General features: G+C 49.2%; 1 protein-coding gene across 4 annotated transcripts in view; it reads left to right on the forward strand.

The window, feature by feature from the left end:
* MGRN1 (mahogunin ring finger 1) overlaps positions 1-14,085 on the forward strand; it is a 55,538-nt gene that overhangs the window by 33,886 nt on the left and 7,567 nt on the right. For all 4 annotated transcript variants that reach the window (XM_082314120.1, XM_082314117.1, XM_082314118.1 and 1 more), the window contains exons 7-11: positions 1,908-1,960; positions 5,173-5,220; positions 9,435-9,503; positions 11,907-12,066; positions 13,894-14,003. In XM_082314120.1, the coding sequence (XP_082170246.1) occupies positions 1,908-1,960; positions 5,173-5,220; positions 9,435-9,503; positions 11,907-12,066; positions 13,894-14,003 (440 nt within the window). The remainder of the gene's footprint in view (positions 1-1,907; positions 1,961-5,172; positions 5,221-9,434; positions 9,504-11,906; positions 12,067-13,893; positions 14,004-14,085) is intronic.

Raw genomic sequence — 14,085 nt, forward strand, 5'->3', positions numbered from 1 at the left:
ATATATTCCTTGACCATAAATATAAAACACCTTCCTCTGTTTATACAGCTTTTGGCAAAGTATTTGTACTTTCTAATGTTGGGCACGCCTAGAAGGACCAAAAATAGAACAGGAGGCAACATGGGAAGCGTACATTTATGCACATACCATGCCCAGTCTTAGCCAATAGTGTACTGTCATCTATTTTAATAACCTGGAAAGGCAATTGGTTTTAAATCCTCTCCTGGAAAGAATATCAGCACAAAAATATGTGACACTTGAGTGAGATTTGAGGAAATTGTTGTGTATTTTGGTTCTTTTTTAACTGTTGAGACTGGAAGGAGCTGGCCTTGTGTGTTTGGAGCACCTGGAAAATTACAGCTGGCCTGTAACTGCTTGTGTTAAATAAAATTGAATGGCAAATTAAAATAGCAGTCAGAGAGATGTTGGTTTGGACTGCATTCTGCCAGGAGATGTTTGCGTGCCTTGAAGAATGTGAGCTTGCAGTGTTAGCCCTCGCCCATTCCTGCCAGCGGGACGGCTCTCGGGCAAAGGTACAGAAACCCTTCGGGGAGGGAAGGAGCCGCACAGAACGGGTCGCACAGCTCCAGCCACACACGCTGCTTTGAATGCCACGGAGGATACGAAGCGATGCCTGTTACCTCTTACTTGGCTATTCGAACTGCGGGGAGGGACCTGAATTTCATTTACTGCGTGAGCTGGAACAGCCTTGCTCTTGGCTGGCAGTGGGGGGAGCAAGCAGATGAATTCCCAGTTTTAGCCCTCTTTTCTACATGCCGTTGTGTTCCTGATTGCACCCGAATTGCCATGACCCAGTTGCCCAGCAAATCTGCAGGCATGGACTCTCTTCTCCCACTTACTGCTGTTTCCAAACACGATCTTTGTGCCATAGTCCAGTGAATGGTTCCTCTCGCTGTCTCTGCTCTTGTGGGGGTCCAAAGGAAGCTGTTGAGCTCCTCTCCCTTTTAGGCAGCACAGGAGTTGCTTCCTTCAGCTGTTAACTTTCTGGCAGAGAGCTGATAGTGGTGTCTGCCAGCTCTTCTGCACGTGCCGAGCACGGCCCAGGCGCTCGTCGGTCCAGGCAGGGCGAAGTGGCTACATACCTTCCCTTCCCTCGGTGACTCCTCCACAACCTCTGTCTCCCATTTCCATATGATGAGTCTGAACGTAATTAAGCAAAAGGGTCCAACCAGTTGGAGCTGAACAGAACCTTAGAGTCTAGAGCCAGAGAGACTGGGATTGTACCTTGGCTTCCTCTATTCTGTATTTGCTGAGGGAGCCATGAATGCAGTACAGAAGCCTCTGACAGCCCTTTCTCAGTGCGGTTGGATTAAGAGGGAAGCCTCGAGTTTGGAAGAGGGAAGATGCGATATTTGTCTGGGGAAAAAAATCAGAGAACTGCAGAGATGTTTCCGTGTCCAAAATTGGTATGAGAAATAAATGTTTTATAAGCATGTCAGATTGGAGTGAAATGAAGTGATAAGCACCAGGGCTGGAAGTGCTGCTAACTGCTGTTAAACCAGATGGATTTATTAATCTCTGTGATAAATTCAGGTAATTAAAAACGGGAATTTGAGGGGGGAGCAGAATCCCACTGAGCTCTTTGTTTTACTTTCCTTTTCCAACCTCTGAAAACAAAGTGGGATGGTTTGGAGCACCCAAGATAATGAAGGCATGTCTGTGTAGGGCCCACTACAGAGCCCAGCAGGGTTTTCTTCTTGCTCTGCAGGAGCGTGAGATGAACCAACCTGATGACAAGATGAGAAAAGTTTTAAATTGCAAGAGGGGATGAAAATAGAACAGGTGGTGCTTTAGAAATTGTAAACGGACTAAAATTCAGCTTGTGGTAGTTTTATGCTTGTGCTGTTTTCAAGGTTTAACCAGGACTGCTCTTTCTCTTTTTGCAGTGGTGGTTGAGGTGACGGGTCATGCCCATGTTCTTCTGGCTGCCTTTGAAAAGGTAAATGAATTATTTTTTTCCCCTCTGTCCTTGTCCTTTTATATGTAAACGTTTCCATCGGTCATTAGTTTGTATTTATGTAACACTTAGCACAGTGGAGTCCTGGCCCATGACTGGGGTTCCCGAGTGCTGTTGTACTACAAATAATTGCTTGCAGCAGCTCCTGTGCTGCCTGTAATTATCAGTTGTACCTGAGCAGGTCACTCAGCTAATTGTAGCTGGTGTTTCCTGTGTGTGGGGAGAGGGTGTGCCTCACCGGCTGTGATGCTGGAGGGTGGAAGGTGTTGACCGTGGCTGTTGCCATGCAGTTTTCCAGGGCCTCATGATCTCTTTGCAGAACTGGATCTGCTGTGTCCAGACCCTATTGCACCATTGTTTGGCCTTAGTTTACACATAGCACCAAGCCCTTTTAAAGAATTAGGGTACATCCTGCATAAAGACTTTGACCTCCACTACTTGTCGGTGGCAGGTTTGATGTAGCTGAGCCCTGCCTACACGGTAAGGCTAAGCCAAGCTGTATGCACAAGCCTTGGTAACAGAATCTCTTCCCATGATAATTCGACCCTGAAAACAGTTGCAAGATCCGTAACTGCACCATGTTGTGTCTGGTTGCGGTAATACTGCAGACGCATATCCTGGGCAAGTGATACTTGTAGGGACATGCTAAGATGAGGCAAGAGATGCTGGAGCAGAGCTGGGCATGTAGAGGGGAGCAGCGTCAATGCTGTGCTGTTAGAAATTCCACGCTTCCAGGCTGGCAGGCGGACTGACTTCTGTTTCTCAATCTGCTCAGTTCCTGCCATTATCCCTGAGCAAGTTGACAGGTCTTATTCTGTTCCTCCTAGGTGGATAATGTGGATGGTGACGAGCTGAGTCAGAGGGCATAGGAAGCACAGTCAGTCATAAGGAAGCCCTGTGGCTGGAAGATGCTCTAAGTGTTCTAGGTTGCTTTTTTGTTGGACTTAGTATGTGAAAAAAATGAGCTTTCCTGTGTTAGGAAAGCTGCTCTGAGCACTGGCCCTGTAGGTAGTTCTACTCCTGGAAATTAGAGATATGTCAGAAATGAGATGGGCAGCTGCAGCACCCCTGGGACTAGGGCAGGGATGTTATTCTTCTAGCTTCCTCCTCCAGCTGAACTGGAAAACCAAAACACACTGGAATCCCTCAGTCGCTGTTCAGCAGCGCCTGGGAGAGGACAGTGTGGGCAGTGGGTCGTTGGGGAAGGCTGTAGTGTTTGGAGTCGCGCTGTAGATGGAGACCCCCTAGCCTCACAAAATGAATGATCAACCATTTCTGAGGAGAGAAAAATAGATGAGACCACCAGCTTCCTGTGTGTTACAGCCTGATTTTGAAGTATTCCACGCACGTTTGCCTTCCTCATCTGCGAGACTCTCCTGTGGTCCCCTGGCTATTGCCTTCACAGCTTTTTGGTTGTAGCTAGGTTCAGATTAGGCTTTGGATCTGATGATACGAGTATGATTTCTCCTTACAAAGGAGTGTGTCTACTTGCTGTTTTCCAAGTATCCAAACATAGTGCTGTTGCAGTAAGCCCAGCCTCTGTGGTCAGGGAGTAGAGCTCTCGCTTGGACCTGGATTTATCCCAGCTTCCTGTTCTAGCATCCCATGGCCAGCACTTGATAATAGCACCTTAAAGAAAGTAGGAAAGTACACACGTATTGGGAATGTATTAGCATGAGGGCAGAAGTGAAGCTTTGGAAATTTCTGTCTCACGAGCTTGGAAAGTGACTTGAACTGCTTCAGCTTTAGAAGGAGGATTTCAAGGATTATTGGTAAATTCCACGTACTGTGCAGAACCTTTGAGCTCTCTGGATGCGCAAAGGTGATGCCAAAATCCCCCTTAATGTTCAGGGAGCTGAACGAGGTATGCAGCAAGATTGGGAAGCAACTAAAGCTGGTCAGGCCTTTCCATCAATGCTGGATTATGTCCTGTGTCCAGGTCTGAGCTCAAGGATTGAAAGTGCTTCCCTTCTTCTAGCCTGTGTGTGCTGTGAGAGGGAGATGCTATCTGGTGGGGCCACTTCTTACTTCTCATCTTCCACTGAATGCTTAAAACAAGATAAAAATCTTTCTTTTAATAAGAAGTCATAGGGCAAAGTGCTTGTTGAGTTCTTTCTCCTCCCTGTTTGATTAAAATATTTTCCCCATCCTTAGAATAATTGCAGCTTTTGAAGTGTAGGTCCATAAATCCAGAAGAGGTCCTTGCTAATAACCACTGCTGCTTGTCACCAGAGCATGCTCAGAGGACAGACAGACCAGCAGACCTTGGTAACTTGCTATTTATATGTATCTTTAAGATCAGAAGAGTAATCTTGATGCTATGCGTAGTCTGGCCTTGCAGCTCTCCCAAAGGCAGAAACTTGGCATCTTGTGTTTGCCTGGAAAACAGGACTGTTTTGTCTTTTGGTGCAATGTTGTTGTCCCTTCCTTCCGAAACTCCTTCTGCAAACAGATGCATGTCTGCAATTGTTCACAGCAGCAGGGCCTGCTGAAGTTTCCCCTAAATCTCCTTTCCTGCTCTTTAGGCTCTGGCAGAGGAGTTGGTTTGGTTCAGTTTAGTTGGCCCTTGGAAATGATGGAGAAAACAGAAATAGCACGCTGTTCCTGTCACTAGTTCTGACACCAGGTATATACAGAATTGTTCCAGCTGTGCCTGCCACCACTGAGCAAATTAAAGGCTCGAGGTGGTCACTGCAGCTCTGAAAATGGCAATGTGGAGCACGTGTGACTTGTTTCTGACTCCATCCGGTGGACAAGCCTTGTTCTCAGCCTCGTGCCCTGCTCTCCTGGGGCTCTGGCCTCAAGAATGGCTCTGTAACTGGATGTTATTTAGGGTGTTAACAAATATCCCCTGCCAAGTCTTGCTGGACTTGCTGAAGAAGTGTTTGCACCCAGTTGGACTGCTTACAGCCTGAAAGCATCCAGTGTGCCAGTGGATTTTTGTGTATGGTCTGACCCACTTCAGCCAGGTTTAATTTAAGCCAAGTCTGTCTAGTTCTGCACTGGAGCAGACAAGGAGCACTCCAATACCCTGTTCCACTAACTCTGCTGGGAACGATTGCCCTTCAGGCTGTCACAGTTATACATGTGCCACCCTCCCCTTAGGTAGCGGACACCGACTCTGATCATGAGTCTGTTGTACTCTTAATTTGTACACTTCAGCTATTTAATACATTTCCTTTTTTTCCTTCTAGCACGTTGACGGCAGTTTTTCCGTGAAGCCATTAAAACAGAAGCAGATCGTAAGTACCTGTTTCTTGTCTGCTGCTTGATTAAAGACATTTGCTGGTGTCCCACAGGTGCCTGACTGTACCCAGTGGGAAGCTTCAATGTTAGTTCACTGAGAGCCTGAGATCTCGCCTTGTTAGCTCAGGTATCACAAGCAAAGGCAGTGAGCTGCTGGCAACCCTTAACGTTGGGCGGGTTGTTGCACAACCCGATGTGTGTTGGGGGAACAAATAGGGCAGCGCGGGACTGGCAGAGCAATGGTGTGGGTCTCTTCATGCTCCTCTGGGAGACAGGCACTACGTATAGATCCAGTCTTCCCTATACATTCCTGCCTTGCTGGCATTTGGTGCTTGAATACAAAACTGGCAGAGCCCCTAGACATACCGCAGTACTTATGCTTCCATGTCTGTATAGCTGCAAGTAAATTAGGTTTGCGTAAGTGAGCTTAAGCGCTGTATGCGTTAAGTAACACGAAGCACATCTGTTCATTGACACTGATCTTAGTGTTTTGTGGTGTGGAAGGACAGATATCTTTGCAGGCTCCCCGTGCTCTACCTGGAGGCTGAAAACTGTTAGCTTTCCACGTGTGTGTGTTAAGATATTAGAGGATCATCTTCTCCCTGCACAAGCTTCCTTGTTGTGCCCGTGGTATCTTTGGAGCAGTCCCAGGGACTGAGACCTTTTGGCTCATCTTGCCTGTCCCCTACGAGTGTCCTGGGACTTGAGCAGTCACAGAAACGGTCTTGCTTTGAAGCTGTTGTTTATGTACCAGACTGCACACGTTATGAGGGGAAAGGAAGAAACAGGGAAACATTAGGGATCTGTAGCCCTTTTTTAGCCCATCCTGGTGTGGTGTGATGTGCAGAAGCATCTTATCAGGATTGAAATTGCATCCAGTCTTGCATAGAGAGAAATACATAAGCAACTGCAAACTGCTAAGATTGCCAGGAATTTCGGCTTCTGAAAGGAAATCTGGTAGTAATCCTGCTGCAAGGAGCAGCTTGAAATGTCTTGGAAAAAGAGATGAGATGGTGGTGGTCGATCCCTTCACCTTTAGATGTGTGCTGTGTTTCTGCTTTAATGGTATTTGACTTCAGCTGCTTGTGATTGATGGCTAGGGTTTTCTGATCTGAGTTAAAAAGCTTTTTACTACCAAGAAGGTCGTTAAGTGCCTTGATTAGACACTTTTTGCTCTAAGATGTTCCTTCCAGTCCCCAAGTCAGAAAAGAGCCACTGAACAGTACCAGTTAATCATACATCAAAATTGCATTCGGTAATTCACTGTCTGCCCCACCAGTGCTGTGCAGAGACTCACGGCCTGTCCTTCAAACTTGCTCATGCCCAGTGGCAGGAATATTAGCCCTCGCTGCCAGAGCTTTATCCCGGTGCTAGGGCTGAGTTACTTGTCGCTCCAGCCTGACGTCTGTTCTGAGCCTGGTGTGTCCCAGACTGACCTGCACTCCTCTCCCTTCCTTGGTGCTTAACTTGGCTGTCTTGCAGCATGATCTCCTGGCTACTTGATCAATCTGGCTCCCATAAGTATTTTTAATAGAGACGGCGAGAGACCATTCCAGAAAGGAGTCTATAGAGCGTGCGAAGGCAGGTTTGTAGTGGGAACAGCCAGAAGAGCCATGCCTATGAAGGGAGAGCTTGTGCGCTGTGCTGGAAGAGGCTGCCTGGGAGCAGAGCAGCGTGATGCCAGCGATGGCTCTTTCTCACATATTCTTCTGATCAGAGAAAAGCATTCATGAGCTGATGAAAAGCCGCTCATTTATCTTGCTTGTGGGTTTTTGGAGGGATTTAATTTTTTTTTTTTTTTAAATAGTGCTTCTCTAGGGAAGTTCCCACCCTACCACAGTATGGTTAGCTGACTCCTGCAGTGAAACAGTGCATGCTTGTCTGTCTTTACTGGCAGAGCGTGTAACCTTCCCACTCAGTGTTTGGTTGTGGGTACTTTTTTTATTGGCAGTTTGTAAAATGTAATGCTTACATGTTCTCTCTCATGGCTTTTAAAATAGAAGGAAGCTCTCGCTAGAAGAACACACAGTACCACTGAAACTGAGATAGCATCTGCACCCATAAGAGCATAGAGCAGAGGTATAGAGTATGTGTCTGCAGTATCACATTGTGCAGTCTTCCCCGTCACTGCTTTTCTTTTGCCTTCCCCTCCTCGCCATTGCCAGGATTCCCAGGCGCCTTTTGTGTGCATCGATCTCTCTCTAAAGCTCTTTGGGAGCAGGAAGCAGCAGCTAATGAGCTGAACTGCTTTGTTCTCTCAGCTGAGATCAGTTATAATGTATGTACCAACCTGTTTAAAGAAATTCAACATAGATGAATGCAAACAGATGGATCAGCAGAAAAACATGACCTGGACTTCGCCCGTGGCTCCTGTGTACATCAGCTGAGGCTGAATATAGCAACAGAAGCCTTTGGAAGGATGACGTGGTGCGGGATGGGTTGGAGAAGCGTGAAGGTGAAGGACTGCATTGTGTACGATCACCTACTCCTCCTTATTTACTCCTACTCTTCTAAAACCTAGAGATCTTTCTAGTAAGAGCCATATTGCACTGCTTACCCTTTTTCTACTGGGAGTCCTTCTCAGGATTTTGAGAGGCAAGCAGTTAAAACGAGCACAGACCCTTGCAGAGGCTTTGGTCTCTTCCTTCCTGACCTCTTTGCTTTGAGCTGACCACTTCTGCACTGACTGTCTCTCACCATGATCCTCTGAGGAGTTAGGATGCCGTAACGAGACTCTCTTTGAAATGTCAAGTTACAAAAGGACATCTCCCACATCATTGTTCCCAAACTTCCTGGGTGAATTGTGAGCCGCTGCAGAGGATTTTGCTCAGCGGTCCAACAGCTGACCTCATTGCCCTGAAATGCAAGCCTAGAACAGATTGTCTGTAAGCTGCACGCTGAGTTAAATGGGGAGACTCTGGAATTAGTTTGTTAAAGCTGCTGCGTCCCGGCTCAGAGCATTTCTAAACTAGCAAACAGGCTGGATATAACTAGCTTCTGCCCCCATCTTGGTGTGTGATGTCTTCGGCAACACTGAAATCCCATGGCAAAGCCATTGCTCTTCTGAGCACCTGGCTTGACAAAAGGAGAGAAGGCCAATTACACATGGAAGTGCCAGAAGCCCTGGGACTGACGAGCTGTTGAAGCACTGGGTTCCCGGTGGCTTGGCTTCACTGCATGCAACTGGAGAGTTACTGAAGATGGCAAGAAAGCGTTTCCTTCCCCTATTTTCAAAATGTGTCGGTTTGATACCTTGCAACCCCTTCACCATTTTACCAGTTGCGGGGTTTTGTGCAGAGGAACGCGCCCTGCTCTGGGGAAGCTGCTGCGTAGCACCATATCTCAGGCGACCAGTATCTTTGTGCATCCTTGTAGAGGCCGCTCCTCATGGCTGTAAGAGTCTGGTGCTGTGCTTGCCGGCTAAGCTAGGGAACAGGGGAGAACACCCCACAGTGCAAAGGGGGCTTGCCTTGCTGGGACTTGAATCATCAGCCTTTCTTCCATCAGTGCTTTAATTCAGCTGCTCCAGGGAGTTTGCAGGCAGCTGCCAGCGTTTACGTAAAGGCATGGCTTGGAGGAGTACGTCCCAGGTTTGGGGCTGTGAGCAACTTCCACTGTGCCTAGAGCACTTTCTGCCACCACACACCCCAATTTAGAGATGCCACCAAGGGCCTGGAGGTGGCAATAAATGACACTGCACTAATGTTGGCCCTCGAGTGCTTCTCATGCTAAGGGAGATGGTTTGTCTGTCTCGACGTTACACTCCCAGGTGATGAACGGGGAAATGATGTGCAGCCATTGATGTGCCAGGCACGAGCTGTTGGCACAGCACCTCTCCTGGGGTGACAAAGATGGGTGGAAGTTCAAGTTAAGCAGTGCTTCACAGAAGGAAAGGACTGTGGAAGGCTGATTGCATCTGACTTATTTGAGCTATGGTTGCGTGTTCCCTCTTGATCTCTGAGACAAGCAGAGTACTTGTTTTTTAGATAATTTTGATAGTGACAAAAATGGTCAGTTGGGCTCCCTGCTCAGACCAGACGGATGAGCACCACTTTTTGAGCAAGGAGAGACTCATTCTCCCAGCTATCCTTTGCAATATTTGTTTCTGTTAATTTTTTTGTGGACGTTTTGACACAGGGAGGGAGGGGAGGTGATCATGAAGCAGCAATGACAGAGCAGCTGGCACTCCAACTGTTGTTTTCTTCCCTAGGTTGACCGGGTGAGCTATCTACTTCAGGAGATCTACGGCATCGAGAACAAAAACAACCAAGAGACCAAGGTAAAGGTGCTCAGGAGGCTCCTGTTCCCTGAGCTGTGGGTTTCCACTTGCACCTTCTGCTTTTGAGCTTGACTATGGGGCTTGGCAGGGCAATGTGGAGATGCTTTCCAGAATGACTGTCAAGTCTCTGTGCAGGGACTGAAGAAGCCCAGGGATGGCAGGTCCTCACTGTTGTAAGGCCCAAATAATCAGTGGAGTTCTGCTGAGATAATTTTAGATAGCCTGAGGCTCTTGAAGATGTTCCCTGGGGCTGGAATTGCTGGGAGAGAAGGATATCAGTGCCCCATGGGGCAGAGCACTGGTCTTTAGGGCTGGTGGAGATAGTGGGCCAGTGTCAGCTGCTGCTCTTGGTGCCCTCAGGCTGCTGGCCAGTTTAGGTGCTTCCCAGTTTGCACAGCCAAGAGTATCTTTTTTTTTTTTTTTTTCCTCATTGATCGAAAATGAGCATTGCCTCCTAGGCTCCTCTGAAATCTTCCCTCTGGTGCCCACGCCATCTCACTGCCTCTCTGCAGTCAAGGCAGTCGTGCCTGGTGTGTCTGTGCTTTGCTCTTGTGGCTCCTTCATTGTCTCCTGTTTGTTGGGGTGAGGGGGTTGGTTTTGGTTTTTTTTTAATGGGGTGGCTGCATGTTCCCATAGCATTGCAGGGAACCGAGCTCTCTTAAGGCTTGCCAGTGTCCAGAGAGCGGCCTGCATCCCCCAGCAAGAGGGAGCATAGCATCACTAGGGGATGTATATGCAAATACCTTAACCAGAAACATTGCCTGTCTTTAGGCAGGAGCTTCTGCTGAATCCCAGCTTGCTGCACAGCCCCACACAGATTACGGGACTGCTTTATGCTTGCTTTAGCCTTATGTAGAGCTGCCCTTTGCTGCCACCTGGGCTGCAGAGCGTACCAAGTGCTGGCCTCAGGATCAGACTGCTCTGCTGTGTGTAGTGCGTGATTTGCAAACAGAGGAGTAGCCAAAGAGCAAGACAAGCAGGGTTTTCTCTCCAAGCAATGCAGTGTCCTGCCCAAAGCATCCTGTGATCTCTGTCTGCCTGTGCCAATAGGTAGCACCTGAAGAGGCACGAGGGAGAAGTCTTTTCAAAGATTTTTCTTGCACAGGATCTCTTTAAGAGGAGTGAAGGCTTCTGTTTGGGTCCTCCAGGGTCTTGTAATGATTCTTCTGATCCAGCAATCACATATTTGTGGCCCATCAGACAAGTGGCCTGGGGCCATTTTTGTTCTTTCTAGTATGCTTAGCAAACCACGTGAATGGGAAAGCAAAAAGCCTCCCCTCCCTACCTCCCAAAATAGATGAGGAGTGCATGTGATGGGGCAGACAGGCTTGGAGCCTTTTGCTGGCATAGTCAGCAGGCTGGGTGTGGATGTGGCAGCAGCAGATGCTGTATATTGCAGTTTACACCAGAGTTGCCCATGGTCTGGCATGTGTTGGCCCTGGTGACCAAAGGGGCCTTGTGAAGTGGGAACAGGCGAAGGTGGAGGGTGGCCCATGCTGGGTCATCAGTTTGGTGGGCTCTGGCATAACTTCTGTGGCATCGGTGGGGAGACTGCGGGGTTCTCGGGTGTCAGCGAAGAGAGCTCTTGTGGTTGGAGAGTGGGTTTCTCCTCCCAGCAACAGCTTGCTTGGTGGCTCTAATCCAATTTGTGGGGCTCTGAGTGACAGAAGGACTAGTGTGATGCACGTTCATGTTGAAAGGGTTCACGCTGACCTTTTCACCAGGGTAGCTGTGAGCAGGTGAGCATCCCAGGCTGGTTCTCCTGCAGCTGCATCAAAGCTTGTGCCAGCACAGGAGACTGGTGAAGATGTTATGGCAGGAGAGCTGCTCACTCCCTCGCTTGTTCAGAGGACCTCTGGAAACTGGGCTTAGACGTGACTGGAGTGCCTCCTTCTGTCCAGCCCGAGGGCAGCCTGATCTGCTGCCTGCCACAGTCATCAAGCAGCTCCTTTTGGGGCTACTCTCTCTCTGTGGATATGGGGCAGAAAGGCTGGACTGCCAAAGAGCCCGCTTCCCTGCTGACCCTGCAAGCCACCAGGCTGGCAGGCAGGAGCTCGTTCTTGGTCCCCCTCGGCCGCGGGGATCCCTACCCCAAAGGGGCTCCCCTCTGCACACAGCCTGGCTCTGCGGAGGGCCGGCTGTGCCGTGAATTCACAGCACAGTGCCCTGGTCTCTGGCCTTTAGTGAGCTCAGAGCAGAGGCCCGAGAGGAAGGAGTGTCCGTAGCAGGGCTGTGTGGGCTGGAGCTTGCTCCCCTTGAGAAACCCCCTTTGAGAGCTGTGGAAGGAGGATGCCAGCTCTCTCACAGACTTTTGGGTAGGAAATTTCCCCAGGCTCCAGACTCCCTTGGCAGTTCGACGTGGTCCTTTCCGTTCACATTCCAACATCTTGCCTCTTATTGCAGCCTTCAGATGACGAGAACAGCGACAACAGCAACGAGTGTGTGGTTTGCCTGTCGGACCTCCGCGACACCCTCATTCTGCCCTGCAGACACCTCTGTCTGTGCAATTCCTGCGCCGACACCCTGCGCTACCAAGCCAACAACTGCCCCATCTGCAGGCTGCGTGAGTATGTGCCCACCAAGCAAGGGCATCTTTCTTCCTCCTGGGCTCCTGTTAAGTCAGTACAGGCTGTGAGAGCGAGGATGTATTTTATATACTCCACCCCAAGGCTCAGCATCAAACATGCTGCTGCTCTCACTGGCATCTGGAGACGCCTGGCACCTAAAATAAACTGTCCTCGAACAGGGAAAGAGGAGGGCACATGGGAGAATGGCCCTTTCTCCAGTGTCTCCCTGGCAACTTGCCCTCTCCCTGGGATGCATCTGAAGGTGCAGGTGCTCTGAGCCGTGCCGTATAGTCAGTTCTTGTGTTTTGGTGAAGAAGATGGAAAATCCCTCAGAGGAGGAGATGTAGAAGTTTTATCCCAAGAGTATCTGGCTGAGACAGCAGCCAGCCCCACCGGAGAGCTGTCCAAGTACTTTGCATGATTTTTTTTTTTTCCCCCCCCACTCTGACAACCTTACTTTGACTTCACCAGGGAGGCAGAGATGAGATAACAGTCAATTTGGAGTCCTTTGCTTTGCCAGGAGAGTTAGGAGGATCTGCTTAACCCCTGCATTGCTCAGCTGCTAAAAGATGGAAAAAATTAAATACCCGTTTTGACACTCAGGCAGCACTTGCTGAATTCCATGTCTTTTCTCAAAAGCACAGAGGCATAGGATTCTCTTGAGAAAATGCCAATGTTTTTGCTGGAGTAGACAGATTGTGAGTTTTACTCTGTGCTTGGTCTCTGAGTTATTTGATTGTTTCTAATTGATACTTCTCAGGAAAAGAAAAAAGAGCCTAAGGCATATGTTTGGCCTGAGAAATTAAGTCTAAAAAGTTCCAGCTTAGCAAAGATGCAGTAACCAAAAGGAAGATCTTATCAGAGGAAGTGCCAGACAGCTTTGACTATAAGTAGCACAACTCAAAACGCAGGAACAGCATTATTTCATCTGCATGCTGCAGCGGAGTAGGTTGTATTTGTTTGGAAAGCGCGCCCATGTCAGACTTCCTGGGAATCTGCTTCTGGGGAGCGCAGAGGCAGCGAGGATGGATTTGCACCTCTGTCCTCTGGCTCTAGGCTGATCTTGCAGGCGGCTGGGTGCAACAAGAAATGCCTGGGCTTTTCCTTATGTACGAGCAAGTTCTTACAGCTGCATGAGAACAGATGTCTGGCTCATTCATATGCGCCCTTGGCACAGAGGAACTAACAATATTAAAGATCTGCAGATAGAAAATGGGACTGTGGGCAGGGAGTGGAGATCAAAGCTATTGTGGTGGGAGGACCAAGGGATCGCTGTGCTGGAGACAGAAGTTCAGCCACTAACCCTCCGGCTGGGCTTGCAGCTATTGCAGAGCCTCTCACCACCATAGTGCTGGCCAGTGAGCAGCCGATGGCGGGAGCGATGCTTCCAGCGCCAGCTGGACCCCAGGGCTGAGACTTGTGGGGTCTGAATTAACTCAGAGTGGTTTTGCATGAGGTCCTCCACCATTCTGTAGCTTGCAGTGTGTTGCCTGAGGCTGAGCTCATGTTTTTCTTACTGTGTTGTACAGTATCAGGCCTGAAGCACCTCTGTACATGACTGTACCGGGGCAGGCAGTGCCTGTTCTCTGCAAGGGCTGCATGTACCCAGACTTTCGTGGCCAGCAGATCTCTCCCCAGTATAGACCGATCAACTAGAAGCCAGACCTTGGCTTTGGTGTGCTTCATGGTCCTGCTCCCCATGCACACAGGGAGTTCCTCCATGCCGACGGCGTGTCTGCAATGAGCTGAGTTGCTTGGGCACACATCTGGCACGGCCTGGTCCTGTTTGGCCACTCGGTCACCTTCCTGCTGTTCTCTCCTAGCCTTCCGCGCCCTGCTGCAGATCCGGGCTGTGAGGAAGAAGCCAGGGGCTCTGTCACCAGTATCGTTCAGCCCTGTCTTGGCACAGAGTGTCGACCATGACGAGCACTCTGTAAGTACCTCGCAACCCCGTGTACAAAGCCTGGGCGCTGGTCTCAGCCTGAGCAGGCAGCTTGTGCACGCACGAGTTGCTC

This window comes from Platalea leucorodia, assembly GCF_965183815.1.
Source record: "Platalea leucorodia genome assembly, chromosome: 5".
Taxonomy (NCBI): domain Eukaryota; kingdom Metazoa; phylum Chordata; class Aves; order Pelecaniformes; family Threskiornithidae; genus Platalea; species Platalea leucorodia.